General features: G+C 50.3%; 1 protein-coding gene across 2 annotated transcripts in view; it reads left to right on the top strand.

The window, feature by feature from the left end:
* Positions 1–27415, top strand: part of LOC144937693 (protein WWC2-like) — a 106194-nt gene that overhangs the window by 62233 nt on the left and 16546 nt on the right. For both annotated transcript variants that reach the window (XM_078865112.1, XM_078865113.1), the window contains 10 exons: positions 744–873; positions 2696–2842; positions 5217–5290; positions 7639–7881; positions 12563–12652; positions 14343–14621; positions 15396–15760; positions 25186–25309; positions 26051–26134; positions 27212–27298. In XM_078865112.1, coding sequence (XP_078721238.1) covers positions 744–873; positions 2696–2842; positions 5217–5290; positions 7639–7881; positions 12563–12652; positions 14343–14621; positions 15396–15760; positions 25186–25309; positions 26051–26134; positions 27212–27298 — 1623 coding nt within the window. The remainder of the gene's footprint in view (positions 1–743; positions 874–2695; positions 2843–5216; positions 5291–7638; positions 7882–12562; positions 12653–14342; positions 14622–15395; positions 15761–25185; positions 25310–26050; positions 26135–27211; positions 27299–27415) is intronic.

The raw sequence follows: 27415 nt of genomic DNA on the forward strand, positions 1-27415 counted from the left end.
CCAGTCGTGCTTGGACAATATGTGTGTACCCTGCTTCACAACAGGTGGGAACTTCAACAGGTGGTGGCCATTGTACCATCTCTGAAGGGACGACAATGATGATCATCATAATAATTATAATCGTGATGATGATGGGCTACGTCGATTGTACCCAGGATATGAAGTCACTGTCATTATTGTGAAGCTGATGAATCTGGCGAGCATATCCATGATGGTGGCGATGATGTTGATGGTGGTTATGTTGATGATGTGGCGGTCTGGAACGCTCTTGCGATATTAGGAAGCCACTGTGCACTTTAAAATCTAGATTGAAAATTAATTTCTTCAGAACTGCTTTTTGTGTTTAGTTTGTTGTCCTTCCGATTAGCATGGTTGGCTACGTACGGTGCGCAAGAAGTTCAAGATTCATGCGTGTACTATATGCAGTGGCGTAGCACGACTGGCGTGCACCCTGGTGCAAGGCATGAAATGGTGCACCCCCTCTGTTCAATCTCCTCTTCTCTTCATAGCCAGAGGCCAGGTCCCATGGGCCACGGGGCAATTGCACCGCCTGCACACTCGACACCCATGCCACTGACTGCACAGAGTATCCAGTTATTGTTTGTTGCATATTCAAAAGTATCTCTCGTCTTGCCGACTCGTTGATTAATGTGTTTGTTTACACGTTACCCACGCCCTCCACCGCCCTCTGTGACCATGTCTCCGTTGCTGCGCCGTCGCCGTTTGTTTTCCCGTCTGCGAAGGATCGACCGCAAGATGGCCGAGAGCCAGGGCGGCTACAAGCTGGACGAGGCGCAGGCCATCCTGAGCGAGCTCAAGTCGATCCGGAAGGCCATCAGCTCCGGCGAGAAAGAGAAACACGACCTCATGCAGGTATGGGGCGCCGCACGCGCGCCAGGCTGGACCCCACGTCTCCTGTCCTCCCGCAGCCTCGCCGCATCGCCGGGATCATTGATCATCGTGCGCGAGTCAATATCCCCGCTGGTCGCTGCCAATGAGATGCAATTACATCGACGCCGTCACGCTCGAGCGTCCCTTGTGGTTTTGGGGCGGCAGGGTGGCTAGGAGGTGTTAGCTACCTCGCCTGGTGTACAGGGGGTCGTGGGTTCGATGCCGACCCTGACACCTGCTGCATATTTGGAGTTTGCGTGTCTTTTTTTCCGTGGATTTTTTCTCCGGGTCCTACGGTTTTTCCCTCCACATTTAGAATCAACGTGCGTTTAGAGTAATTGGCTGCTGTAAATTTTCACATGATAAGCCACTTCATTGGTCTATCATTTGTGGCCAGGTCGCTTGTGAAAAAGAGCTATATAGCTCAGTGGGCCTTACCTCGTAAAATAAAACAAAATTGTCAGTGAAAAAAATAGTATTGCATTATGTCACCGGACAGCCGTCGCGTGCGAGCAGGCTTAACCCCATCCTTGAGAAGGACATGCCGCCCACAGCAAGTGCTCGGGCTGAGTTAGAGACGCGTTCACCGTTAAGAAGAGTAAGCGGGCTGCGTCACTGTTTGACGACATCGTAACAGCCAGGTGAGGGAACACACCCAAGGGGATTCCCACCGCAGGGTTGGAGCAATGAGATCGGCTCCCTTTGTAGGTACAAGACAGATTGTCGTGTCGCAGGACCGTGAGAGATGATGGTGTGACGGTTTGAGGAAGCCTTCTTGATGGCTGATGACGATCATGATGACGACGATGACAACAATTTGCGAAAAATGTGCCTTTTACGTAGCGAGTTTTACTGCAACAAAATGATTGTGGTCCTCCTCCATCTGGCATTTCCCCGCCGGCACGATGTCTGTGAGTAGGCACACAGCGCATCAAGCGGAGGAGGGGGGGTGGGAAGGGGTGCACAGTAATGTCGACCGCTCGATGTACAAATCCTAGCCAGACTCCGGTTTGCAGATGTGCGTGTGAATTGGCATTCGTAAAGCTCGAGTGGGAGGAGGGGAGGGGACCTTGTAGAGTCAGAGTTGTATCTGCAAGCACGCGCCTTTGTTTTTGCGTGTGTGGCCGTCTATACTACCGGTTAGGTGTGCTTCATGTGGGTTCATCCAGTGATCGATAATTGCCTGTGCACATTTCTCTAGTACCTACGGTTGTCTGAACTGTACACGTGCACTTTGGGTACCACTCAAAATTCATTTGTTTACATTTTTTTCAAGGTCGCACCTCCTTATTTCTAGTCATTTGCCTGTAAAACTGAAGCCACTGCGAGTTTAAAGACATTTAAATATTTGCTGGTCGCTCAACGGAGTCGACAATTCCAGGAGAGTCAACGCACACAGAGTCGTCATCGTGTAGAGGCATAGACGCAGGGAAGAGTTGTGGAGGATCCTGAACAACCTGTCAACAAGAACAGATAAGAACGACATTCTCAGCAGTTAACTTTTACACCGCAAGTAACAAATGGAGAGGGGAGAGTAAACTGAGACTTCACTTTCCACAAGACGTATTGAGTGCCCACCCTTAACGGTCACTGAATCCACCATTCATTCACCGAGCATTAAAATACGACAGTTAGTGCCTACAATGGGCTGCTACAAAGCACGCCAACCGTCATCCCGCCCCTCCGATTAGCACGGTTGGCTCCGTACGGTGCGAAAGAAGTTCTGCGAACGTACAAAATGAGCGAGGGGTCGTAGAGATTCCCGTGCTGCTCTCTGTGCGTCTGTGCGTCGTGGCGTCCGCAGAGCCTCGCCAAGCTGAAGGACGGCTTCAAGCGGGAGGATGCGCGCGCCCAGCTGCGGGGCAGCCGCGGCTCCCTCCTCGTCAATTCCGACCTCTCGCTGTCCAAGCCCTGCCTGGACGCCGGCTCGCAGACGGACATCACCGGGGACGTACGCAGACGCTCGCAGACACGGCCTCGCGTGCACGCGGGACGCACGCACACACGCACGCACGCGTGCACGCAGGACGCACGCAGGCAGATATAATAATGATAATTGTCGTAATAAGAACTTAATACTCTGACATTCTTATAGCGCGCGGATATCGCAAAGGCGCTATGTTTCACAGACGGGTGTGTTCTGCCGTGCGTGTAATCCAGAACGAGTATTTGGTGGTGTCATTTATCAAATTTGGGCCACAGTAGCGTTACGCCGCCGTCTCGTTTCGAATGACATTGGGGAATCTTTGTAGTTCACTGTGAATCAGACGGCGCATGTTTGTATGGCGAATACACCAAGCGGTAATCACGAGGGTGGCCTGCCACATTCGAACCACGAACCTCTGCGACAAATAGCGAACGAGCTACGGCTCCCGCTGGGCCATTTCCCCCGCGGTCGACAGCAATAGCCACCATTTGCACACAAACACTTGCATTTTTAGAGGCACGGGCATGCACGTGTACGAAGGAAAAAACAAAGATCTCCCATATAGCCTTAAAAGAGCACTGCTTTTAACCCATTGTTAAACCCTTTTTAAATCCTTTATATTAAGTTCGTGTGCTTGCTTGCTTGCTTGCGTGCTTGCTTGCTTGCTTAGGACCGTGCAAATCTTTCGGTCGTTTTTTAACCCACTTCCCGTGATCCAATCGAGCTGACATTTTCCACACAGACTCGTTGTGCCAGACAGTTATTGTTCGTGAAAAATTTAATTCCCAAAATTGTACACTTTTTAGGTAAAAAAAAATTATTTTACATATATTCAAATAGAACGCATTCATGGCTTTGGCTGAACGTCAGAGTGTAAGAGCCCAGAGCGTAACCCCTCCACAGGCCGTGGCGGAGTAGCGCAGTTGGTAGCACCCTCGCTTCCCATGCCAAAGGTCGCGGGATCGATCCCCGCGTCCTCCACAGGCGAATATATTTTTAAATCCTTTATATTAAGTTCTCTTGCTTGCTTAGGACCGTGCAAATCTTTCGCTCGTTTTTTAACCCACTTCCCGTGATCCAATCGAGCTGACATTTTCCACACAGACTCGTTGTGTGTGACAATTAATTTTCGTGAAAAAACAAATCCAAAATTTTACACTGTTTAGGGAAAACAAATTAAATATTTAATTACCAATTGCTTAATGGTGGCAGACAATCATCTGACGCATAGGTGGCAGCCATCTCAAGCCAGAGGACGAGAGGACTCTAGCCGCCACGCATATAAAGGATTTATAGTGAAAAACTTTGTTTTTACGGGTTTACTTGTTTGCTATCCAGTTACTCTGCATCTGTATACGTTATGTTTGTGTGTGTGTGTTTTCTGTGCCTCGTTTTAAAATGAGTACTTGGTGCGGTGTGTAAACATCAACACTGGGGAGACAAAGGCGGCCGGGAATCGTGTTAGCCACCCCACCCGCCCCCTCGTGTGCCGTGCCGGACTTCATAGGTGCTTGCTAACAGCACTTGCCACAACAGTCTGTTAAAGGCTATACGGGGGATCTTCGTCTTTTGTTTCCGTGCCTGTCCGACCTCGTTTAGTGCCCCATCATGCGTGCCCCACTCGTCCCGCTTGCCAGGCTCGTAATCGGCCATCCGTTCTGTGATTGTGCTATCGCGACCGCCATCCGAACTGGGAAAAAAAAAAACCTTTAGACAATAACAACGACAACAACAAAGTAGTAGTAATAATAAAAATAGACCTCCGACAGCCGGATTCCGCGCGACATCTCTGAAAGCCTTTGAACGTGTGAATGCGTGCGCGCGTGCGCTCCCTCTGTGTACTCGTACGCGCCAATCCACGGCACCCACCGTGAGCCGTGGCTCCGTGCCCTTGACGACGTTAGGAGCAGCTCTTTGCGATTCAAGGTCACGGTTCGATCTCGTTCGTGCAGCTTCGTTTGCGCTTTGTGCTTGCTCGCATTAATAGCGCGCACTTTACCCAGCAAGCCCTCGCCGAGTGTCAAGACTCTTTTTCTTAGGGGGCATCCATTATTGGGATGGTTTGCAAAATTGCATCGATGAGTCTTGTTCGGTCTCATTCGGGCCAGCATCCAAAAGCTAATAATTGTGGGTGCATTTCAGGAATTGTAAATAATCAGCTAAATTATCAAATCGCCCGGAATATGCCCAATCTCGTCAGATTGTGTGAGGAATGCAGGGTTGAGCCCCGTTAGCACCACCATGTACACCACGTGGTTACGGTGCACAGGGCTACGTTGCAGTCAGTAGAGAGCACTGCAGCATGATGCATTATCGTCCTCTACTTCCATACCCCCTCCCAAATGGATAAATCAACGCCTGCACAAGTTACACCCCCCTCCTGCCACCTCGTTCACAGGTGTTCAGCGGTGGCCGTGCCAAGCTGGCTGAGAAGGTGAAGCTCAACCTACAGTACGACGAGGCCAAGCGCAGGTGAGGGCAGCATCTGAGCCGTTGGTCGTGGGTCAGCGCCAGTGGGTTGGCTCCACATCGCAACCAACTCCTTGGCATTAGCCTCGTGGTGGGAAACCGTCTTGCTTATAATCGACCTCGGTTCAAATTCCCGGTCACGGCGAACATCGGTGGCAAGTGATATCGGAACCGGTCCGAGCCACCCCCGTTCTGCGACTCGCATTGACCGGCGTGGTGAAGTACGATCAAACAACCCTCCCTGACCGATGCATTACATCCTGTAGACATGTGTACACTTAATTTCAACTAAATAAGAAGGACTGCCCTTGTTAACAAGTAAATGGATCACTATTTTTGCTGAAAGCCTAGATGGGTAGCTTTTAAGTGTGTCCAAGTTGAGCTTATGTTTAATCACCTCTCCTCCGGAACTGGGCAGAGGTCCGCAACTGCGTGTGCGCTTTGCCAATTTGAAGAGCTGGTAAGACTGGCTGGATCAAAAAGACCTGGGATCCCAACGCGGCTTGCGCAAAAATCTCAGCGTTTGGGTTTGGCGTGGAAGGTGGCAAGCTGTGCTGGCTGGAATCTGGAAGTATCAAATTGGCACGTCCTCGTCCGGAACTGGCGGTCGCGGCTAGCAACTTTTCCCACTACGGCGAGAGTCCGAACAAAGCGCTCCCTGTAGCGAAGGAAACCTTAGAGAGTGGGCCGCTCCCCGCGATGAGAGATGAGGAGAGATGGGAAAGTCTGCCACCTGACACCAGCGGCACCTTCTGCTGCCTCGCGAAACCCCGCGAGCCAACAGTGCCTCCTTTTGTCTCGGCACGAGTTGCCGTTTCATCTCAGGTGTGGTGGGCGCTTTGAGGTTTTTCTTCTTTTTTTTTTCAGATTTTTTGCCGGGAGCCATTCACCCGCTTGTTGTTTCTCAAGCCGAGTATAAAATACTCGCAGAGATTTCTTTACCGGGTTGGTGGGAGAATTTGTTGGCCGGGGGTGTGGAGGGGCGCAAGGTGGGGGGGAGGCCAGTTCATCAGACGTGTAGCACAAAAATCGCAACCTCGATACAAAGACGGGGCAGCTGCAGCTGCTGCTGCTGCTGCTTTGGGGTTGGTGAAGCGGCGTGCGGCAGGTGATTGCCGGCGATCGCTTTTCCGGACGGGACTGCCTCGCGTCCATGGGACGCAGCCGTCGTCCTTTTATCTGAGGCGTCGGGCGTGATGCCGGTGGGAGAGAAAAAAAAAGACCCTCAGAGAGAGAGAGGGAGATGGGAAGATGGGAGGGACGAGGATTGTTTGTGTGAGGTCCGGCGCAGTGGTGTGCCCCGCATGGCCGAGCTTGCCACCCTCGCTGGGAGGCGTGGTGTGCCAGCGTTTTGTCTCGTGCGCTCGCGTTTGAGGTTGCTTTATTTCGGCAGCTGGGTGAAAACATAATCCAGTGCGGCCCCTCTCTGGGGGCCACTTCCTGAAGGCACACGGCCGCCGCTTGGCTTTAATATCGGTGGCGCTTTGTGAAAGGCAACAAATAAACCCTGCACACATGGAGGGGCGTCTCCCCGAGCACGGAGTCACTGCTCCGTCTCCTCCTGCTGTGTTCTTAAAGAAGTGAGCGTCCTGCCCAGAAAATCCAAACGGGGATTATGAGACCAGTAGCCGTGGGTGGGAAAGTTGAGCCATGGCACGTGGGAGAGTTGATGGGTAAATAAGCCGTAGGGTGTCTTCTAAGTCAACTATGCTCATGCTCTGTTTCCGGTGCCTGTGTGTTGCTATGTACTTTGTCCGTGCGCTTCATACCACAAGTTCCTGTGTCTATATTTCTTGCATCGCTATGTCTCCTTTGTACCCATGTTCTTTTGTGCCTCTGTATGTTGGCGTCCTGTATCCCTTACCCTTGTGTTTCTTCTATATCTGTGCATTTCTGTGTACCCATGTCACTAGATTCGTGTGTCCCTTGTCCCGGTGTTCTCATGTCCCTGGGTGCCTGCGTCTTCATTTCTAATATTCTGGTGTCCTGTGTCCCGTACACGTGCATCCTGGTGTTCGTTATCTCCTGTCCTTATGCCCTGTTTCTCTGTGTACTCATCTGCCCTTGCTGTTGTGTTTCCTGTCTCTGTCTCTCTTTGTCCTATGCCCTTGCATTTCCATATTCCATAATTCATACATCCCATTGTTTTGTTTCTTCATGCCCCATGCCTCTGTCTGCACGCCCCATCCCTTTATCCCTGTGTCCGCATGCCCCCCCGCGCCCCGTATCTCGCATCCTCGCGACTCAAGTCCTCGTGTCTCGCGTTTTAGAGTCGTAACCCTGCGCGCGATATCCTCACGGCCTGCGTGTCTCCCCCCCCCGCCCCCCCCCCCCTCGTGTGTATCCCCCAGACTGGCCAACATCCAGATCGAGCTGGCCAAGCTGGAGGCGGAGGCTTGGCCCGGGGCGCTGGAGGCCGACCGCGACCGCCTGCTGCTGCTGGGCGAGAAGGAGGAGCTCCTGCGGGAGCTGCGCTACGTGAACCCGCGCAAGCGCTCGCGCGAGGAGGCCACGCGGCTCGAGGCGGAGCGCCACCGCCTGGAGGAGGAGCTGCAGGAGGCGCGCACCGCCAACACCGACGCGCTCACTCGCAGGTCAGCCGCTGGCGGAGGCGGGCGTCCGAATTGGCGCCGGGGGGTGTGTGGGCGGGGGGCCCGCGGTGGTGTTGCCGACTATTACCTTACTAGCAATTTTTATTTTTTTACCAGGTAAGTCCCACTCGGCTGTGTAGCTCTTTTTCAGAAGCGACCTGGCCACCAATGGTAGCCCCACAAAGTAGAAATGTATAGCCGCCGAATACTCTTAAACGCATGTTTATAAATATGGAGCGAAAAACCGGAGGGTGTGTAAAGCCTCTGATGAAATTTGGTACGTTATTTAAAAGGGTTCGAATGTAAGGTTCCTTATGCAAGAATACAGTTCCAGGCCCAAGGTTTTGTCTGTCTTAGTTCATCTTAGGAGCCGGATATTCTCATATTACATTAGTTAAAATAAAAATGCACTACTACAGAATGGACCCGTTGTATTAGTTGCCGTGATATTATTCTCATAGGTCGGCCATTGAGAATCGTTACTGCTAACTTATTATTCCTGGAAAGTTATCCTCAGTAATGAATTATGCCCAGGTGTGAGAGCCCAAAGGCTCCTTTCTAGGAAATCCATCCCTGTTCTTTGAAAGGTGTCAAGTATGACAAAATGCGCTGAGCTAACCCATTTTAGGCCTACATTTTTCGTCATTATTATTTACGGGCAGCTGTAAAACATCTATAGCAGGGAGCAGATCTCCTGCGGGTGTAAAAATCCGAGCGGGAGAAACGTCCCGTCATCACACTTTTATTTTATCGTTATTGGTGCAGCCCCAATGGGAAGGCATTGAGGGATGAGGAGGGCAGGACACGTGGCCCCAGCGCCCGCCCACTCGTGAGTGTCCTTCTGACGTCCTGTCATGGGCTCGGCACTGCCCCCCCAGGCAGCGGGATATTGACGCTCGCTGTCCCCACCCACCCGCTCGCCGTGTGGAGAATGTTGTCTGGCAGATTTGTCATTGGTAAACGGGAGTCGGTTGTCAGTCCACTGCTGGATGAAGGGCTCCCCACGCTGTGCCAGTTTTGGTGGTTGGTCCTTGCGAGTTGGCACACGGAGGCCCCCCTGGACCAGATTAAATATCACTGCCCGCTGATGGCAGACGTGGCCGGGAATCGCACTCGGCTTGGCACGTTCATAGCACATTGTGCGAAGCAGTGATTTACATTCCATACTTCTCTGGCGTGGCTAGTATCACTCTAAGGACAACCAAAGTATTGTAAAATCTTGACTTAAAGCTTTCGTGACTCCAGGAATTCATATTCTTTTGGGTCTTTTGGTAAAGTCACGTAAATAGGTTTAAAAAATTAACAAAAAACTACGACGTTTTGATAGTCCTCGTACATATTTTGCTGGCTATAATGGACTGGTGGGCCGAGTTGGCCCTGATTAAATGATTTGAACTGGTAGCCTCCTAATTGTGAGTCAAGTTGTCGAGCTGCCTCTGCACGGTGTTACATGGTTCACTGATGAAGATGAAGAACGAGCCTTGGAAATATGACCCACCAGCTGGGAGCTCACTTATTACGTCGGGTGAAACTTTACTTAGCACGGCGTGCACAAATGTATTCCTCCTCTCCATGCCCTATGCCAATTATAATCTTACTTTGCTCGTGGTGCCATCGCGAGGCGAAGAAATGTACGATTATGAACTCTTGCAGCGAGCATTGTGCGCACCACCTTGTGTCGGAGAATGATCCTGGAAGAAGACTTCACAGAACTACTTCCACAATCGGCACCTCTTCGATGGCCAGGAAATGTTTGTTGCATGGCAATCAAACCACGTTTCATTATGAGAGCTAGAATATGGCAATTGAAATGTTAAAGCAAGTTTATTACGTGCAATCTTTCGTGTGTGGGGCTAAACCGTTACATTTTCACACTTGACCGCAATTCGTTCTGGTTGGCTTAGCGGATTCAAACCCCCGTGATCTCAGCAGTGTCAGCCCCAGCGCTGTGGCACGATATTAGCCCCATGAGCCACCAGAAGCGCCTCTTGCATGCAGACGCTTCTTCATGAAACAACAATTTTGCAACGGCAACAGCAGAAAAGGACCAGGGGCACAACCTAACTCTCTTGGGTCGGCAGGTTCCAGCGCTCGCCCTGCCGCTTGCCGGTTTGCACGAAACTGCACCGGCTGACGGACGGCCAACGTGCCCTCCAACAGGCTCTTCTTTGTTGACGCTCTCCTGTGTGCGCGGTGCGTGTTGCCCCACGGGCTCTTACCTGAACACCGTGGGGCCAGTGTAACTTATTATAGCGGTGATGCTTTTTATTTCGTTAAAATATTTTCTAAAAGCAAGCCCCCACCACCACCGTTTCCTATCTGTGGGAGGCAGACGCTGATATTCGTCGTTTAATTTCCTCTCTTGTTGATTTAATGAAACGAGCTGTGATTAAAGGCCGCAGGTGTTAAGTGCCCATTTGATTTATTTCTGTAAAATGCATCGAACGCTTCACGCTTTCACAATCAATCGTGCGCTGTCGTTTATCAGGTACAGCATTTGTTTGGTTGGTTTCATTTATCTGGTCAATTTCCGTGCCAGACAAATCGCGGGAAGCCACATTGAGCTTATCGCTCATCCCAACAGCGCTCGGTTTCAGCTTGTTTCTGCCCTCCAAAGGCCACTGCATAGCCCCATTGTCAACAGGAGCCTCTTTGTGCTCAGCATTTTAAGCCAATTCTTTTGTGGCAAACTGCGCATTGCTTTTTTTACGTCGTTTCGTACGATTTAATGGGGAAAAAAATAATAGTCATACGTTGACAAATATGTGTTTCCTTTTAACATTAACTGAATGTTAATAGATTTAGCTGAACTCTAAAAATCCAGTGCCAGAGCACCGTGATAGGCTGCTGCTTGTGGAGGTGGGAACTCAAATGCAGAGATTTTCTACTCGACAAAACACAACACTTATCTCTTTCCACCATGGTACTCCAAGCCGCTTATGTATAAACAAGCAGACCAATGTCACGCAGGCTGAGTTTTCAGGTTAATTAATATTAAGGAGATTACTTGGTCTTTGAAGGATAGCCGGGACAATTCTGCTCCTGAAACTAAATGAAGCTTTTGTTATTTTACCAACTCTTTTTCAGAAGTGATCTGGCCACAAATGCGAAATATATTTATGGCAGGCAAATACTCTAAATGCACGTTGATTCTAAATGTAGAGGGAAAATCCGGAGAACCCAGAGAAAAATCCACACGACTCCGGGCAGAGAGAACATACACACTTCCAAATATACGGGCGTCTGGGTCAGGATCGTACCCACGACATCCTGTATACCAGGCAAGGTAGTTAACATCTCACCACCATGGTGCTCCTCTCCCCCACGAGTCAGCTGCTTTCAAATGTGATGGCAGCAGCTGTCCTGCGTGAGTGGCGTGGTTGTCTCTGCACCGGGGTGACCGTGGTTGTTGCCACAGCTGTAAAGTTCACGCAGCCAAAAGCACAAAAGCGCTGACCGGGCTCTTGAAATAACAGTGACTCTGTGTTTGCAAAAATAATAATTCAAGCAAACATTTTTCTTTTAAGTGCGAGGAATGAATGCTGCCTGTTGTAGTTACCGGGGGGGAGGGGGGGAGGTTACTTCGATTGTCGAATTTTCAAACCCGCAAAAAAAAGTGACGCGTTTTCAGCATTATTCATCTTTACGAACGTACGGTGCTCGGAAGCGACCATGCTGAATGCATCCCCAAAGTATGGCAACCCCTCCAAACATTAAACATCCTCCCAGGAGGCATTAAAAACACATTTGTGCGTCTGAGATATGGATAAACTAAAGGTTATTTAGATTGGTGAAATGAGTCACAGATTAACCAAACAAACATTTCAAGTCGCCTAACATTAGTGTAGCCCAATATAGTTAATTGTTGATTTATCAATGTTCCTCTGGGCTAATACTAGACCAGGCAGGCATTCTGAGATTGTGAGGATTAAACTATGGAGATACATGCAGGCAGCCTTTGTGGGATTGCTTTGCCTTCTTGTTGTAATAGCAATCGTAAGAATAACAATAGTGATCTAAGAGCACTTTGTTGAATCCACTGCTCTAGGTGAAGGACTCCCCACTCACACACTCCGTCAGTCATGGGGGCTATGTGGCCATACTTCACCACACTCCTCGGTCCGGGTTTAGTGAAGGGGCTGGAACTCGGGGCCGGTTCGGATATCGCCCGCCTCTGATGTTAGACGTGGCCAGGAATCCAACTGAGGCATCTGGCGTCGTAGCGCAGTGGGCTATAACCGCTCACTGCGCCACCACTCCCTCCCCTTTATTGTTGCTACTTTTACAAATGCCGCGTAGCGTGAAGCCGACCACAGTGATTTTGGTGCCACGCGTGGATGAACACGGTTATTCCATCAATTCTGGAGCTGAGGAATCACTGCATCGTTAATGTCACGGCGTAATTACTTTTCCTTACGGGGGCACTATTTGTAATTTTTCTTTGTCGGCGGCGTTGGTGTCGTTGACATTAATCACTTTTAGCATTCATCCTCTGACAGCATTAGTTGCCGTTGTAATTTACGATGATTATTTCTTACACTCGGCCCACGTGGACATGGCAGAATATTAAAATAAACCGCGATTGTTGAGCATCAAGACGTTAGGGGCCGGTAGGAAACGGCACCCCGCCCAGCCCGCTCTGCTTGCTGGCTGAGTCGATGTTCGTGCTCTCGGCTGCGCGCAGGTTACAACTCCAGGAGAAGAGGAACAACCTCCTACGGCAGCTGGAGGATACCACGCGTCTCGCCTCCTACCTGCACACGCAGCTCAAGAGGTGTGACCGCCACCTAACCACCCCCCGCCGCCCCCACCTGGCTCCCCCCCACCCCCCGTTTGCATGCCGGCCTGCATTGGTGGTTCATCGCCATGCTTGCTCGCGCGCTCCGCATGCTCGGGATTCCCCGGGACGTGAGCCCGGAGGCTTAAGGAAGGAGCCGGACTTACTCGGCCATCCTAATGAGAGGACCTAATGAGACTGCACATGTGCGGCGTGCGGGACGAGATGCTTGCATTGGGAGAGCTTTCTTCAAAACCGCAGTGCGTGTGTGTTGATGTGTGTGCTTGCTTGCATGCGTGCGTGCGTGCGTGCGTGGACCACTTTGTCAACGCTCATGCTCATGGCTTGCTTGCTTTGCAATAACTTCGGAATGGTACTTGGGCAAGAGAGCGAATGCTTTCTTACCGCAGTTTTTGGTTGTGGGCATTGAATAACTTTGTGGCGAGGAGGCTGATTAATAGGTCGCACACGTAACTATTTGCAATGCTTGAATCACTCGTGCCCGTGTACGATGAGTGCATATTAACAAACGCGTACGGCATTTGTGCCGACGTGCTCATGAATGGCAATGAGCTACAGACGGGAAGATAAATGTTAAAGTCGAATTGATTCAGTGAGAGACTCTTGATAACTAAAATAGCATAGTCAATGGGGCATCACCCTGCTTTTCGGGTGCAGTTTTTGTGTTTCCCACTAAAGATGTCCTTGAGTGATCAAAACATGGTGGGGCCCTTGTAGTGAGCTCTCATTCCCGAAACGAAGTGAGGTTTTTTTTAGTGAAGCAATTCATCGGCGCCTTGCCTGTGCGAGAGTGTCCACTCTGCCGCCTCCGCTGACACATCCCCCACGTATGATTGTAACATAGAATACGTCGGTACGTATAAACATATACGAGTATGCAAAGGCGTACTTTTCAATCGAAGCCATGCTGTACACACATCTTACGTGCGTAACGTTTATCTTTATGCGAGATTTGATTAATTGTTGTGATTGGGCATCGCAATTTGATGCAAGAACCAATGTTTTTTGTTGTCATGTTCGTTCTGTATTGTGACATGAGCAGAAAGGTTACATTGGCAAATCGTTGCCATGAATTGTTACTAATCAATTCTCAGACACGGTTCAATGCGCATATCCTGATTTCGGGGGAAAAAAATATTTTAGTTGATGAATCTGTACCTTCATAAGAAAGTTTTTGGGTTCGATCGCGTTATTTTTATAAACCCAAAAACATTTATTATGAATAATATTGGTCGCGAAAGCCTACGTGTTAAACTGAATCTGTACCTCCAAATGTATACACATCATACACATTAAATGACCTAGAGAATGCCAAGGCAGTGTTGTTAAAGCACACATAGTTGTTCATTGTCTCTTGTTCAAATAATCCATCGCGGGATTATTTGAATCCGATTCTGAAATTCTCATTCGCACGATCATCAACGGCACTGCTCCTCTCCTCTTCTTCCTCCTCCCCCTCTTCCTCCTCCTCCACTACCTCACACCTCCTCATCATCATCTTCCTCCTCCACTACCTCACGCCTCCTCATCATCATCCTCCCCCTCTTCCTCCTCCTCCACTACCTCGCGCCTCCTCATCATCATCTTCTTCCTCCCCCTCTTCCTCCTCCACTACCTCACACCTCCTCATCCTCGTCCCCCCCCGTCCCGTGCGTGTGGCCCGCAGCCTCTCGGCGAGCACGCTGTCCGTGTCGTCGGGCAGCAGCCGCGGCTCGCTGGCGTCGAGCCGCGGCTCCCTCTCGGCCTCCAGCAAGGGGTCCCTGAGCTCGCTGAGCTTCACGGACATCTACGGGCTGCCGCAGAGCGAGCCCGCTCACCCGCTGGCAGCCGCCGCCTCCTCCTCCTCCTTCTCCTCGTCGCCCTCCTCCTCCTCGGGGCAGGACCTGCGGCGCCGCGTCGACGTGCTCCTCTACGAGGAGCGGCCGCGGAAGATGGGTTCCGGCGGGTACGTGCGCTGCCACGGGGGCATCGTGGGTGACGGGTGGGGGGGGGCAGGGGGCGTCAATCGGCGTCACTTGCTGAATTTTCAGTTGGGTGTTTCATTCGGGCACCAAGTGCCTTTCGTTCGTTTAAAGCGGGGGTCGGGAACTTGCGGCGCACACCCTGCGTACGGCTCGCGACCTGGTATCATGTGCCCAGTATGAGGCCTGTCTCTTTGAAACGGCCCAAAAACGATATCCATCACCATGGGCATATTAGCCAAAGTATTGGGGTATGAGAGAGGAATGTTGTAAATGTGAACAATATTTAACACTGTTTTTAATTTTACATTTATATAAGCAAACTGTTTACTTGGAGCCTCTTTAGGTATGCAAAATAAGATTAGGTGTTACCCTTTCTGGCAACGAAACAGGTGTGAAGATGTTCAAATAACCAAATAAGTACCTTTTGCAAGGAATCACGTCTGCATTAACCACACGTTCTTGTGGTGAACATGCGAACAGACATGCTCTGACAATATATGCATTGTCTTTGAAACTGATTGGCCCACATCAGGTCCCATGACATATCCTATTAAACCAATGCTGCTGGGTTGTCTGCTAATACTGGCCAGAGAGCTTCCCTTAAACCGTGGGGCCCATTCGGTGAGAACAGAAACTGGGTGTGAATATTTTGGCTTTGTGATGCCCATGCCCCCCCCCCCCTGTCCGTCTGTCCTTCCATCTATGCGACCGTCCACCACCACCACCACCCTCGCTGCTGGCGTGTCCGTGCGCAGCGCGGGCTCGGTGATCCGCGAGACTCGCGAGTCGCTGGGCTCCTCCCTGTCCCCGCGCTCCTCGCTCTCCTCGCTCTCCCCCCCCGGGTCGCCGCTCGTCGTCGACTCCGGCTCCGCGTTCTCGGCCGCGGCGCGCGCCGTCGAGCTGGGCCCCGAGTACGCGGAGGAGGACGAGGAGGAGGAGGAGGAGGAGGAGGGCGACGGGGACGACCGCGCGGTCGCTCGCGCGCCCGGCTCCTTCCGCGAGCCGCCGCTCGGCAACCCCGGCAAGGCTCCCGCCGGCACGACCGCCTCCGCAGGCAACGCCGCTCGGTGCGCCGGCGATGCAGGGACGCAGCTCAGCACCATCTCCGAGGCCGTTGCAGGTGAGATCCCCCACGAGAATCTACGGCCCGCGACCCTTTAACTTTACGCGACCCGTGGCCACATGAGGCCCATCTCCTGTGAAACGGCCCGCAAATGATCATGAAACGTTACTCCAAGCATCTTGGCCACAGTAACCGGGTCCTAGAGGGAGCAATATTCTTGACCTGGAAACCCCGTTTTTAATTTTCATCGCACTCAAGTCACTTCTGTCAGGGCAGAGGGCCTCTTGCAGTGACTGTGCCGCCATGTCTAACTGTGTAATTCTGGCAATGCTCGCTTTCATAGCTACATTTTTCATTCTTAATAGGTGTCCTAGCTCACAAGTCTGCCACTATGGAAGTGATCCTCCAAATGGCAGTCTTTTGAGTTGTATTGCGTGTTCTGAAAAAAAATCGCTGGCACAGATGGCTCGTAAGAAAAAAGTGTATTGCGTAAGTGCGAGAGGAAAGCTGCAAATTTAGGCTGCTTGATCCCACGCTGGTCTCGCCATCACACAGCGAATGCACTGAGAACACTTCATTACTCGCACTAAGAATAGGAATTAGTTAAAAATAACAGTGTTCGAAATACGTGGAAATATACGGAGGCGTTATGCATCCTTTGAAGGGAGCATTGAACTATAAATATGGTATAAAAAGGGTACTTGTATAGCTTTTCAAGCCACGAGACGGAGTGCAATATATGCACTTTCGTGTCATTTGAGCTTTAAGATCAAAACAAGCCCTTTCGTGCACCAGGCCGACATCAGGATCACAGTGTTGCTCACCGCACTGGCGGGAACAAAATTCCCCCCCTGGTTCCGCTTTATTCTCCCGTGGGCCCCTCCCCCCCCCCCCCCTGGGTCCCCCCCCCCCTGGGCCCCCCCCCCCCGCTCTCCACCGCTCGGCTCCCTCCCATGACTCTCTTCGTCCGTCTTGGCGTCTCATAATCCGAACACAGGGGTTCGTTTTTATTTTAATGTCGTTTCCAGCGGTCTGTCCCCCAACGCTGCAATGCGTGGCGGCAAAAAATCCCACGGCGCCTTTGGGCGTGCTATCTGCCTAATGGAGGTTAAATTAAACTAAATGGCCCGTGGAAAACGCAGATAATTTGAGGGCACATGGGCGGCATTCGCACAGTGTCAAAATAAACCGAGAATAAGGCAGAGCACACCAAGGCGTGAACATTGGCAGGAGTTTACATCTTTTATCTCGTATTTACTCGCTCTGGAATTGTTTTTTTATCTTCATATAGATTTTCGGAAAGAGAGACACATTTTAGAGGTATATCTTTCGTGTAATATTACTAATGTTGCCAAAATGTACAAAATCCATTGACTTAGCCGAAATTTCAAATTATAGTATGATTAGAAGAATTTACAGGGGACTAGCAGTGCATAAGTTATTGTCACTGATACGGGACAATAACGTCGGCTCCTAGACGTGGCGTTCAGCGAAGGCACCCAGGGGGCTCAAGGTTCATCGGATTATTAACAGGGGAGACCCCACACTCGGGCCAGCATGCGTTTAAACAAAAACCACGACACAAAAACAAAAAAGGCTGGAAATTTTTGCCGGCGTCCTTGAAAGGAGACAAAAAAAGTGGTGGTGGAGGGGGGGGGGTGGTGGGGGTGGGGGGGGCGAGTGAGTGAGGGGAAAAGAAGAAAATGGACTGAAACCGTAGACTTTTTCATTTTGGAATTGCGCTCCTCTTTGATGCGGCGGCTGAATGCACGGCTCGGCAGATTTACAGGAGGGCACGGCAGCTGTGGGCCGTCGGTGGCGGCCGGCGTTTGGCGCGCAAGGCGGGGATGGAGGGTGGAGAGGTTGGGGGGAGGGGAGGGGTCCAAACGAACCAGAGCCGGAGCCCCACGCTGCGTCAAGCGGCTCGTGGGGTTGGTGGGGAGGAGCTGTTCGGGAGAGGTGGGTGTAGTGAGCGGAAGGCACCGATCTCCCGCGAGGGAGCGGAGGCCGGCGGGGGCTGCACGCGGCCACCGTGCGGAATGCCCTCTGCGTGGCTCCCTTTTCAGAGAGGAATGCGACGTGGCCTGTTTTCCCGCACCCGTGGGAGTGGTGCCGCGCGTGCCTCTGCACATCGCCGGTGTCCAATTAATACCGTGGAAGCCGTCTCCTCTGCCTTCCGCTCGCGAGCTCGATCGATCGCAGCAGGTCGTGCGAGTGTGGCCGGCTGTCTTCGCACACTTTTCTTCCTGCGGTTTTGTTCTTCTTATTGCTACAGCTGAGGCGGTGTCCAAACTTCAGAGGAGACCTTTCCACTTTGGCCAAGTTCAGATCCGCAACCTGTCATAAATAAGCAGCTTTAATGTCTTGCACAGCTCGTGAGGTTTACTTATCTTCGTTTTTTGCCACCCTTCGTTTAAGTGTGGATATAGGGCATGATTATATGATGAAAATTGTTTTAAACACTCCAGAGCGGTTCACTACCCATTGCTCCTCACACCAACGGAAGGACCTGGCTTAACTCGGAACGTTTCGTGTTCTTTACGCCATCGGCAAACTCTTTGTGCGTTAAAAGATGAGTGCATGGGGTACTGCCGGGCTGCCAAAATGTAATTACTGGCTTAGGGATAATGAATGCATGAGCACGTTGTTATTTTCAGCGTGAGTGTGAAACGGCGCAAGATAAGCACCCAGCAGAGCTATTTTCACAATTAGATCCCATGATGGGATTAGGGAAACATTTTAAACCGACGCTACAGGAAAAGAACAATCCATTATCGGGCTGCGCCTGGTGACTACTCAACGAGCCTCGGCCCCGACACGGAGAGTATAATTCCCCCGTTTCTGCCGGGACCGTGGTGGCACTTGCAGCTGCGAGTCTGCAGCCGCTGATGCTGCTGAGGGAACTCGCAGAGTTTCGGTGAGGCCGCCCCATGTTGTTGCACGTTTTTCAAATGCATTCATGGTGGGTTGTGACCCCCCCCCTCCCACTCTCCGCCCCCCCCCCCCCCCCCCAAAATAAAAAGCTTTCCTCTCCGCGTGAGAACCCTTCTCATGCAGTGAGGAATGCTGCTTTTTTTGTGCGACCGCCCCCTCGGGCTTGAACTCGGCGCCCCAGAGGTGCTGGCTCGACACCCAGGCATTTTTTATGTCTTTCTTTCTTTCTTTGAGCAGTGTGGCTGCCTTGATCTGTATACAGCTCATTGGCAAGGCAAACCCCGCAGCGCTCTCTCTCTCTCCTCTCTCTCTGCGCTAAGTAATCACGGGTGACTTTGTGGACAAATAGGGTGCGATGCTGGCACGCACGGGGTCCCGGCTTGTTCGGGTACCGTGGGATTGTTTACATTCACTCGTTAGCAGGTATAGGGTTTTTCCGGTGGCCCGGTTCGATATTGTCTCAAGTCATGGACTGCGTTGTGATCAAAGCGGCGATGGGGGGCTCGCGCAAGCCACAAAGCGGTCGGTCGGCTTCAGCCGTGAAAACATACATCTGACCCTGCGGGCCACACCGTCTCATTCTCTCCCATTCAGTGTGTGACTAATACAACGTTCCCATACACACTTGGGTTTTGTGATGCATGTTATTTTATGGTAGGCAGTGACATTCGGTGGTGTTTAAAACATGCAGTGGAGCCGCTCTCTCGTTAAATAGCTGCGGGCGTAGTGGCAAAGGTTGGTGGGATATGCAAATGTGTGAAACTGCCTAACCCACTGGGCCGCGAGGTGGCTTGCAGATGACAGTACGACAACTGGGTGCATGAACAGATCTGTTCAGTTTTAAACATTATCCCCTCAAGGATTTTCTCCAGGGTCCTTTTGCTTCATCCCAACTGTAAAGCACTGCTTTCAAGGAAATGTGTTATTATATTTGAATCGATACATCGAGAATAATGGAGAACAATCGGAAGCATCCCACATGCCCGCGTAATGATTATCATATGAGACTGGGACTGGAAGCTGCACACCAAGTACTTATGAAGGCAAGGAGCACTGCCTGTAACGACATTCTTTGTTAAGAACCTTTAAACTATGTGCATGAGTCAACTTGGACTGGTGGAATGTCCCGTTGCGGAAAAATGAGGTTAAATCGCATTTAGCACGTGGGAGGAGGAGGAGAGTGCCACCTCGAACAGTCCACGGTCTGCTAATTCAGGAACATGATTTCATACTGACTGGTGTGCAGCTTTTCCTGCATTAACCTTTGATGTCCACGAGCAGTCGTCGCATTTTCGGTGCCTGCCACACCGCAGGGATTCCACAGTCTTGGTGGGTGGGTGGACGCGCGAGGGGTGTTTGGTTTAGGGGGCGGCTTTCCGAGCTGTGTCATCGGAGTTTCTTGGTTTGACGCACCCATTGAATGTCTTCTTCCTCCTCCTGGTACAAAATCGGGCGAACATTGCGGGCCCCATCAATTTGTCCTCACTCGTTTTTGTTTGTTTATACTGAGTATCGAATGTTTCTTCACTCACATTATTGAACGTATTTCTCAGTTGGCCCTCGCTTGCACAACTCAACATTGACTTGACTTTTTAAAATATCGCCTAAACTACGATCTATCTTTAGATTTGTTTGCACTCAATTAGACTGATAACAACCTGCCCTTTTTGACGACTCATTTGATCGACTCGGTTAAAAAGCTAAAAATATTATTTACAGTCCTTGGTCAATCCGCGTGGTCATGTCATGAGGATAATTAGACCATACTTCACCACACCGGTCAATGCGGGTTGGTGAAGCTGGGACCCAGGAGCAGTTCCGAAGTCATTCACCACTCAGTGTTAGCCACGATCAGGAATCACACTCAGGTCACCGAGTTCATGGTCAAGTGTGCCATCCACTGTGCCACTGATCCAGAATTTTTATTTAGTAATATACCGTAATTACCATTATACTTATCGCAAGATTAAAAACATTTCTGATTTAAAACACAGCTGATGAAAGACTCGCTTATGGAATTCCCCATCGGCAAGTAACAAAAAAAGAGTTGTACGCATAATTAAAGCCAGCGCGGAGCGATTTATAATTCATTAAAAGGAGAACTCTGGAATGGGCCGCTTTATCTGCTGTCCTTGATTGTTACCACGGTGGGCGGCGATGAAACCATTGACAAATGTCTCAACAGCTGGGGTCGTTGAGCGTTCCCGACCGATGATGGCTTTTATGGCACGAGCCGTGCCTACGATAACACCACTACTTGTGTTTCTTTGCCTTCGGTGCGATTCTCCAATGCCTTGTCGCTCTCGGCACAGTGTTACATGGCTTACGTTCTCACCGAATATTCTCCAGGTCGCCGATAGACCGAGAGGTGGCAGGTGACTGGGTAGCCAAGACTGAAGTTAAAGGGTATCCTGGATGTGGTGGTTAGCAATGTGCCGGAAATATTTCTGGTGTCGCTGACCCAGACGGACAAGGCCGAAATAAATTCCTTCGTAAAGCCAAGCATTGTAACCATTCTTGCGCATCCTGTATGTAAGTTGATCTTCTTTCGCACCGTACGTATACAACCGTGCTAATCGGTACACGTTCCTCCGCCAAGGAGAAAGGGTTTTTTGCTCGGCTGCTCCCATCCCGGTGCAATCCACCAAATCCCCCTTTTGCCCAGGTTTGTAGCTCGCAGATGAATAGTTTTGCCGTGCTCACGCACACCCGGCTGCTCCGCATTAACCGGGGGGGGCGCTTTTTGTCCGGACGTTGGGTGTAATTGAATGATTGTATTAAGCGACGCTCGCCCGGCGGCTGTTTTGTAGTTTGCACAAATAAGGTCGCATTAGGCAGGAGTAACTGAAAACATAAACGATGACATCTTTACGGGATGCGGTAATGCCGTGCGCAAATTCGGTTCAGGAGAACAGCGCCAGCCATTGTTTGCATCCAACGTTTTCCAAAGCAGACAGGCCACGAAAGAAGATCTTTATAATGTATTTTTAGGAAGAATAATAATACGACTAATGTCATTATTTATATAAAAAGTATTTCTGAGTCTCAAGCCCTGTTCTCAGGAGAGTCCTGCATTCAGATTTTTGGCCAATTTAATATTAAGAAGCATTTGTGTGTGTGTGTGGGGAAATCGGAGTGACCTTTAGAAAATCTTTGCTTTATGAGCTCATGTTACTAAAAATTACACACGAATAGATTTACCAACCCACATGGTGCACCACTGGCATATCCTGCCCAGTGGCCACGTCACTGCTCAGTGGGCCCAGTGGGTTTGGCAGTTGCACATCTGAATGGTCCGCCAATTCTTGCTTGCAAAACACGAAATTCCTGTCGTGTGCTACCATTATAACTGCATTCACTTCTGCGGCAAACGTTCGCTCGCACCTCTGTGATGCATCTCGTCCGTACTGAACAGAATGCGCGTGTGTCACGTGATCGTGGCAATGAGTGACAGTCCATTGGCTCAAAAGCTACCTTAAAGCTGCACGCATCACATTTTTGTTGCTGCTATGTTTAGGTTTTGGTCATCTCTGACATTCAGACGCCACGTGAATTCTAAACAGGATGTCAGGTGGTAGGATGCGTCAAGTCATGGCAGTGGGCGCTCACACTTTGCACGCCCCTGAGCATACACACCGCATAGTAGTGTGCGCCCGTAATCTGCACACGCCCCATACCTTTGTTAAATACAAAGTATTTGTCCCCGAGGTGAACTCACTGGTTGAAAGAAGAGGGAGGCTGTCATTGGCCCTAGTATTGGTTGCCCTTCACCGGGGGGGGGGGTTGGGGGAGCCTTCCTTAAAATAGTGCCTGACTGTGGCTTTGTGGGCCCTTTGAGCTTTCCTCTGCTGAGTGCCCGCTGCACCCCGAGACACCGCCCCCAACGGAAGATGGAAAAATAAACCCCGGCTCAAAAATTAGTGCGCTTGAAACTGAGCCCCTATGTATCGCGCATTTTGTAACAAAAATGCCACGTTAGAAATTAGCCCTTAAGTATAACGTGTCTTTCAAAGTGGCGTCTGGTAATTTCGGCTATTTGAATCGGCGGCAAATTTTAAAGCCGCCTCCCTGTTTGGCAATGCATTTGGCAGAGTCATTGAGTGGGCCCCCTGCTATTTATGCGGTGGCTGAAATGTGCTCAGAGTGTGCGTCTGTGCTCCGAATAGTCGACTCTTTTTACTCTTCTCTGAGCAGCTGACGAGCCTCTGGGCCGAGGTCCCCTATAATTTATCCTCGGCGTTTATGGAATTTTTGCACGTAAGTTTAGCCCTGCTGGGTGCGGAAATAACTTGTGCTATTTTTAAACGTTTTCTTGGTAAAATAGTGATAATATTATTAATTCCTGCCCCTCCACAGACGTCGGTAATTGTGTGCAAGATCTGCCCATGTGCTGTTGCACTGCACGTGTGGCTTGGGATATTTATTATTTTGAGAAAAGTGTGAAGCTGAAGTGGATATTTTTTTTTACAAGCCATTTTCTCAGTGCATTAATAACATATGCAGGGTGTCACATTGAGGCCCATTCCAATGCTGATGTGGGCTGGGAGAGGATTCTATTACGCACCAATGTCACTTTTGTTGTATTGATGTTTATGAGGTTTATTTAGGAAAATCCGTAACGTATCTATTGACTCATACCGGCGATGACTTGCAGGGCTGAAATATGCTCCGAGTGAGCGTCTGCGCCGCCCCAAATAGTCGGATCTTTTTACTCTGCTCCGAGAAGCAGCTGATGGACCTTTCTGAACCAAGGCCCCTTTTAATTTAGCGTGGGCATTTATGGAATTCGTACGTAATCTTAGCCCTGTTGGCCATGGAAAACATGGGCTGGCTCATTCCCACTCTGGAGGTAGACTCAAACTGGTGCTAGAAATTTTGAATAATTATGAAACATTTTTTATCGACATTTTATTCAAGTATAGCTTCCTTATTTTACTGACATTCATGTTGTTTCATTTTTAGTTTTTGCTCCATGAGCCTAAATGTAACATTACACAATGATTCATAAAAACATAACAAAACTCAATCGATTCTTACACACGATTTCACATGTATATTGTGAGCATATGAATCGATTTTTATTGGTGAATAGATTCAGTATTACATCCCTACTCATCTACACACTATTTTTTTGCGTAAATGTTCATGTGAGGAGCAGAGTTGATCTTCTGGGCATGGCTAAAGGAATGGTGAGTGATGTCTAAACCAATTCCTGGATCCCTTCCTTCAACCAGCCCACTCTAGCCAGCATAGCAAATAATGTTCACACAACCCCCATGGCAGACACTGTGGGTAGGCCTTCATCCAACAGTGGATTGACAAAGGGCTATAAAATGTCGGTACGTAAAGTGTATAAACATAAATGCGTGCGATGAATATAAAGTCATCTAAACCACTCGAGTGCACTTGCCGACAGTAATAAAGAAAGTCCTTCTTGCGATTGCGGTCGGATATCAGTGACATGAAGATTGGCACTGAAGCGCCGTAATTGATGACATCTGAGAATCCCACTCTTGGTATCAATGCAGCCTCGCTCGCAGAGTTGCGGCTCGGCGATTGAGCCGAGCATCCAGGCGTAGTTGTTCCCGCATGGGGCCTGCTGCTTGTAGCCCTGCTATCGCCGGTGCTTCTCTTGGGCACTGTTCGTTTTCAAAATGTTTCTTTGAGCTACGTTGAAATTAAATGAGTAATTAGATACATCTCGTTTATTACCTCTTTAATCCTTCTACCCGCTGTCCAATGCAACACACACTGGCACACAAGCCATGTGGTTGATATTTTCAATTAATTCATTAGGATATGTATGTATGTTGAACTTCTTTCGCACCATACGTAACCAACCGTGCGAATCGGAGGTGCGAAGAAAAACAACAAACTAAGCGTCTTTAAAACAAAGGTGACTTTATTAAATGCAAATTAAAACCGCGTACTGCATTTGAATTGAGCGTGATCTTCATTTTCAGACATTGCAAGTAACGTTTACTCTGGAAAAGTTTTGTTCACAGCGTCCGAGCTTAGCGATCGATTCTGAAATCAAATGAGAAGGCAGTGTGCATTCTTATTGGAATCTTTTGCTCGCCATCAGGGGTCCTTCATTCCACCTCTTATAGATGAGACTGCCTGTTCCCCTCTGTCTTACACAAGTGTGCAGCTTCGCGAATGAGAAAACAAAAAGGCTTTAAAGTTACGGACAACTGCGACACCATAATGCGTTTCTAGTGCTCTAACTGCATTGTCGCATTAACGCGTCCGTGAGTGGCGTCACGAGGATAGAAGGTACACCACCGGTGAGAGGGGGAAACTCCAGCAAGAAGAAGGTGGCGTCACTCTGCCGCTGTAATTAATGACGCGCTGGAATGTAATGTTAAAGCCTCGTTCTCTCGTTCACCAAGCTTTCAACTCGGGTTGCACGTCTCGGGACCGATAGCCGAGGGGTTCGTATCTCCAGTGTGCAATCTGTTTGTTTTGTGGGTTTGCATCTTCCTTTCAACACACTGCATTTTCGCGTTCCCACGGGACTCGTGTGACGTCATTCCGCGCTCCCGCAGGCATGAACATGGCGGAGGACCACGAGGAAGCGCTGGCCGGGAGGAAAGCTCGCGGGGTCTCTGCTGCCGTCTCGGACGAGTCCGTGGCCGCCGACAGCGGCGTGTTTGAGGCGCCGGCTAAAAGGTGCCGCAGTCACGACGGCCTCGCTTTGGTGCCCGGCACGAGACGTCTCTTGGGTGCAGACACATGGCCGTGTCACGTGGGCAGGGGCGTGTCTACAAGAAACAACGTGTTTGTGTGTCTCTAGCAACAGTGACGATTACTTGAACCGGTCCTAGGCCTCTCCTAGGTCGACTTGGTCTCAAATGAGTACCTGGTGCAATGTGTAAACATAGCAACTAGGGAGACAGAGGCGACCAGGCGTAGTGTTGGCCACCTACCTCCTAGTGTGCCTTTCCGGCCTTCATAGGTGCTCGCTAACAGCACTTTCCCCAACAGTCTGTTAAGGCCTTCGGGAGGAATCTTTGTCTTTGTAGCAACGAAATACGTTCATTTATCCGGGCCCGGAGGGATGATCGCCTGAGTGCTTCGCATGAATGGAGCACCACATTTATGAGAAGCACTCAGCCCGTCCTCCTTCCAGAATCTATCATATTTCCGGAATGCGCATGTGAAAGATTTACCCTTTGCGGACATATTGATTCTCGTCAATGTGTTTTGCCGACGTTTGACACGCCCTGTCTGCACCCAAGGAAAACCTTCGCATTCCTCCATCACATTCTTGTTACAGTACCAGGTTTACATTTAAAACAAATGTCACGGTGTATTTCGGTGCTTTTTAATTCGGGTCTTCTCTTTCCGCGTGTTTAATTCGACTTGCGTGGAGCGAGTGGCATATTGATCGAACCCGTGCCTTTTTGGCAGGCCCGACGAGTCGGAGGAGGCGTTTTACGACGAAGATAAAGCGACGTGCGGAGTTGCCGCGGCCCAGATCCAGCTCGACATGAGGTTCGCGACCGCGCGCTCTCGTTCATCTGCGCGGCGACGTTACGTGCCAATACACGGGGCCCGTCGTGTGCAAGAGGTCAATTTGTCCCAATGCAAGCGGCACCCGGAAGATGTATTCCCACCCACGTGGCGGGTGAGGTTAGCGCCACCTCTACCCGCGCTGCGGTGTTGGCTTTTGTCCCGAGGTGGACCTCTCCCGCCTCGACCGCAACGGTGAGCGATGGCCCTCCCGCGGGGCCGGCGGGCCGAAATGAATCGTTGCGGCGGTCGGTAACCCTGTCAGCCCGCTGAGACATCGCACACCAACCGCCGGTGAGCGGCGTCTAAGTAAATGTGCGGTCAGATATCCCCACCGCTCGCTCGCACGGCATGGGAAAGCTTTCATCCGGCCACGGACTGCCCAAGGGCTGTCTGTGAACATACATGTACCTGACTGAGTACGGGGACGTCTTTGCACGAGCAACATACTCCGCATTACGTGGGCGACCCGCCGTGACTTTAGAGATCCGATTGATAACCCAAAAAACGTTGAGCTCCCACGTTGTAGAGATGTACATTGCTCCCCCGACGGTTCTGACGCGAGTTTGATCGTAACCACGTTGTTGTTGAATTTATACATTTGGGCACGAGGTAACGAGAGTGCCATAATGACAAACATGATCATAACTTCACGGATTTTTTTTCTTCTTAACTAAGCTTAACACAAACAGGACACGCATACAAAATAAGAGATGTTTGTGTGTTTTCTTTGTGTGGCTTCCTTTTCATACGCACCGCTTGTTGGCTGAGATCTTGAGCTGAACGACACTGCTTTGTGGTTTCAGTTTGTATTAGTTTATGGCATGATGCATAAAATAAATGTGTCGATGAGTGAAGCCACAAAACCATCTAAAAATCACTGTGTCTAGCTACTTGCTTCTTGTTACCTGTGCCACGAAACCACAGTCTGGAATGATGCTGCAAATGGGTCTGCGATCGGTGGAGTTCCGCGTGCCTCCTCGTTGGAGCGGAGCTCCGCTCGGAGACCAATTCTCGTTGCCTTGTTTCGCGTGTCTGTGCCCGCGTCTCCCCTGCCAGGTATGACGCGGAGGAAGGTGTGTTCATGGTTCACGTCCTTCAGCTCAAGAATCTGCAGGCCCTTTGCATCCCCGATGGGAACAAAGTGTAAGGATTTTGTTATCGTTCACACATTTAAGTTCTCCCCTATACTAACGCCCATCAGTGTTGCGTTCCCGCATAGTCCCCAGGTATTATTCACGTGACGCGAGCATTGCCAGCTCG

This window comes from Lampetra fluviatilis, chromosome 19 (genome assembly GCF_964198595.1).
Source record: "Lampetra fluviatilis chromosome 19, kcLamFluv1.1, whole genome shotgun sequence".
Lineage (NCBI taxonomy): Eukaryota > Metazoa > Chordata > Hyperoartia > Petromyzontiformes > Petromyzontidae > Lampetra > Lampetra fluviatilis.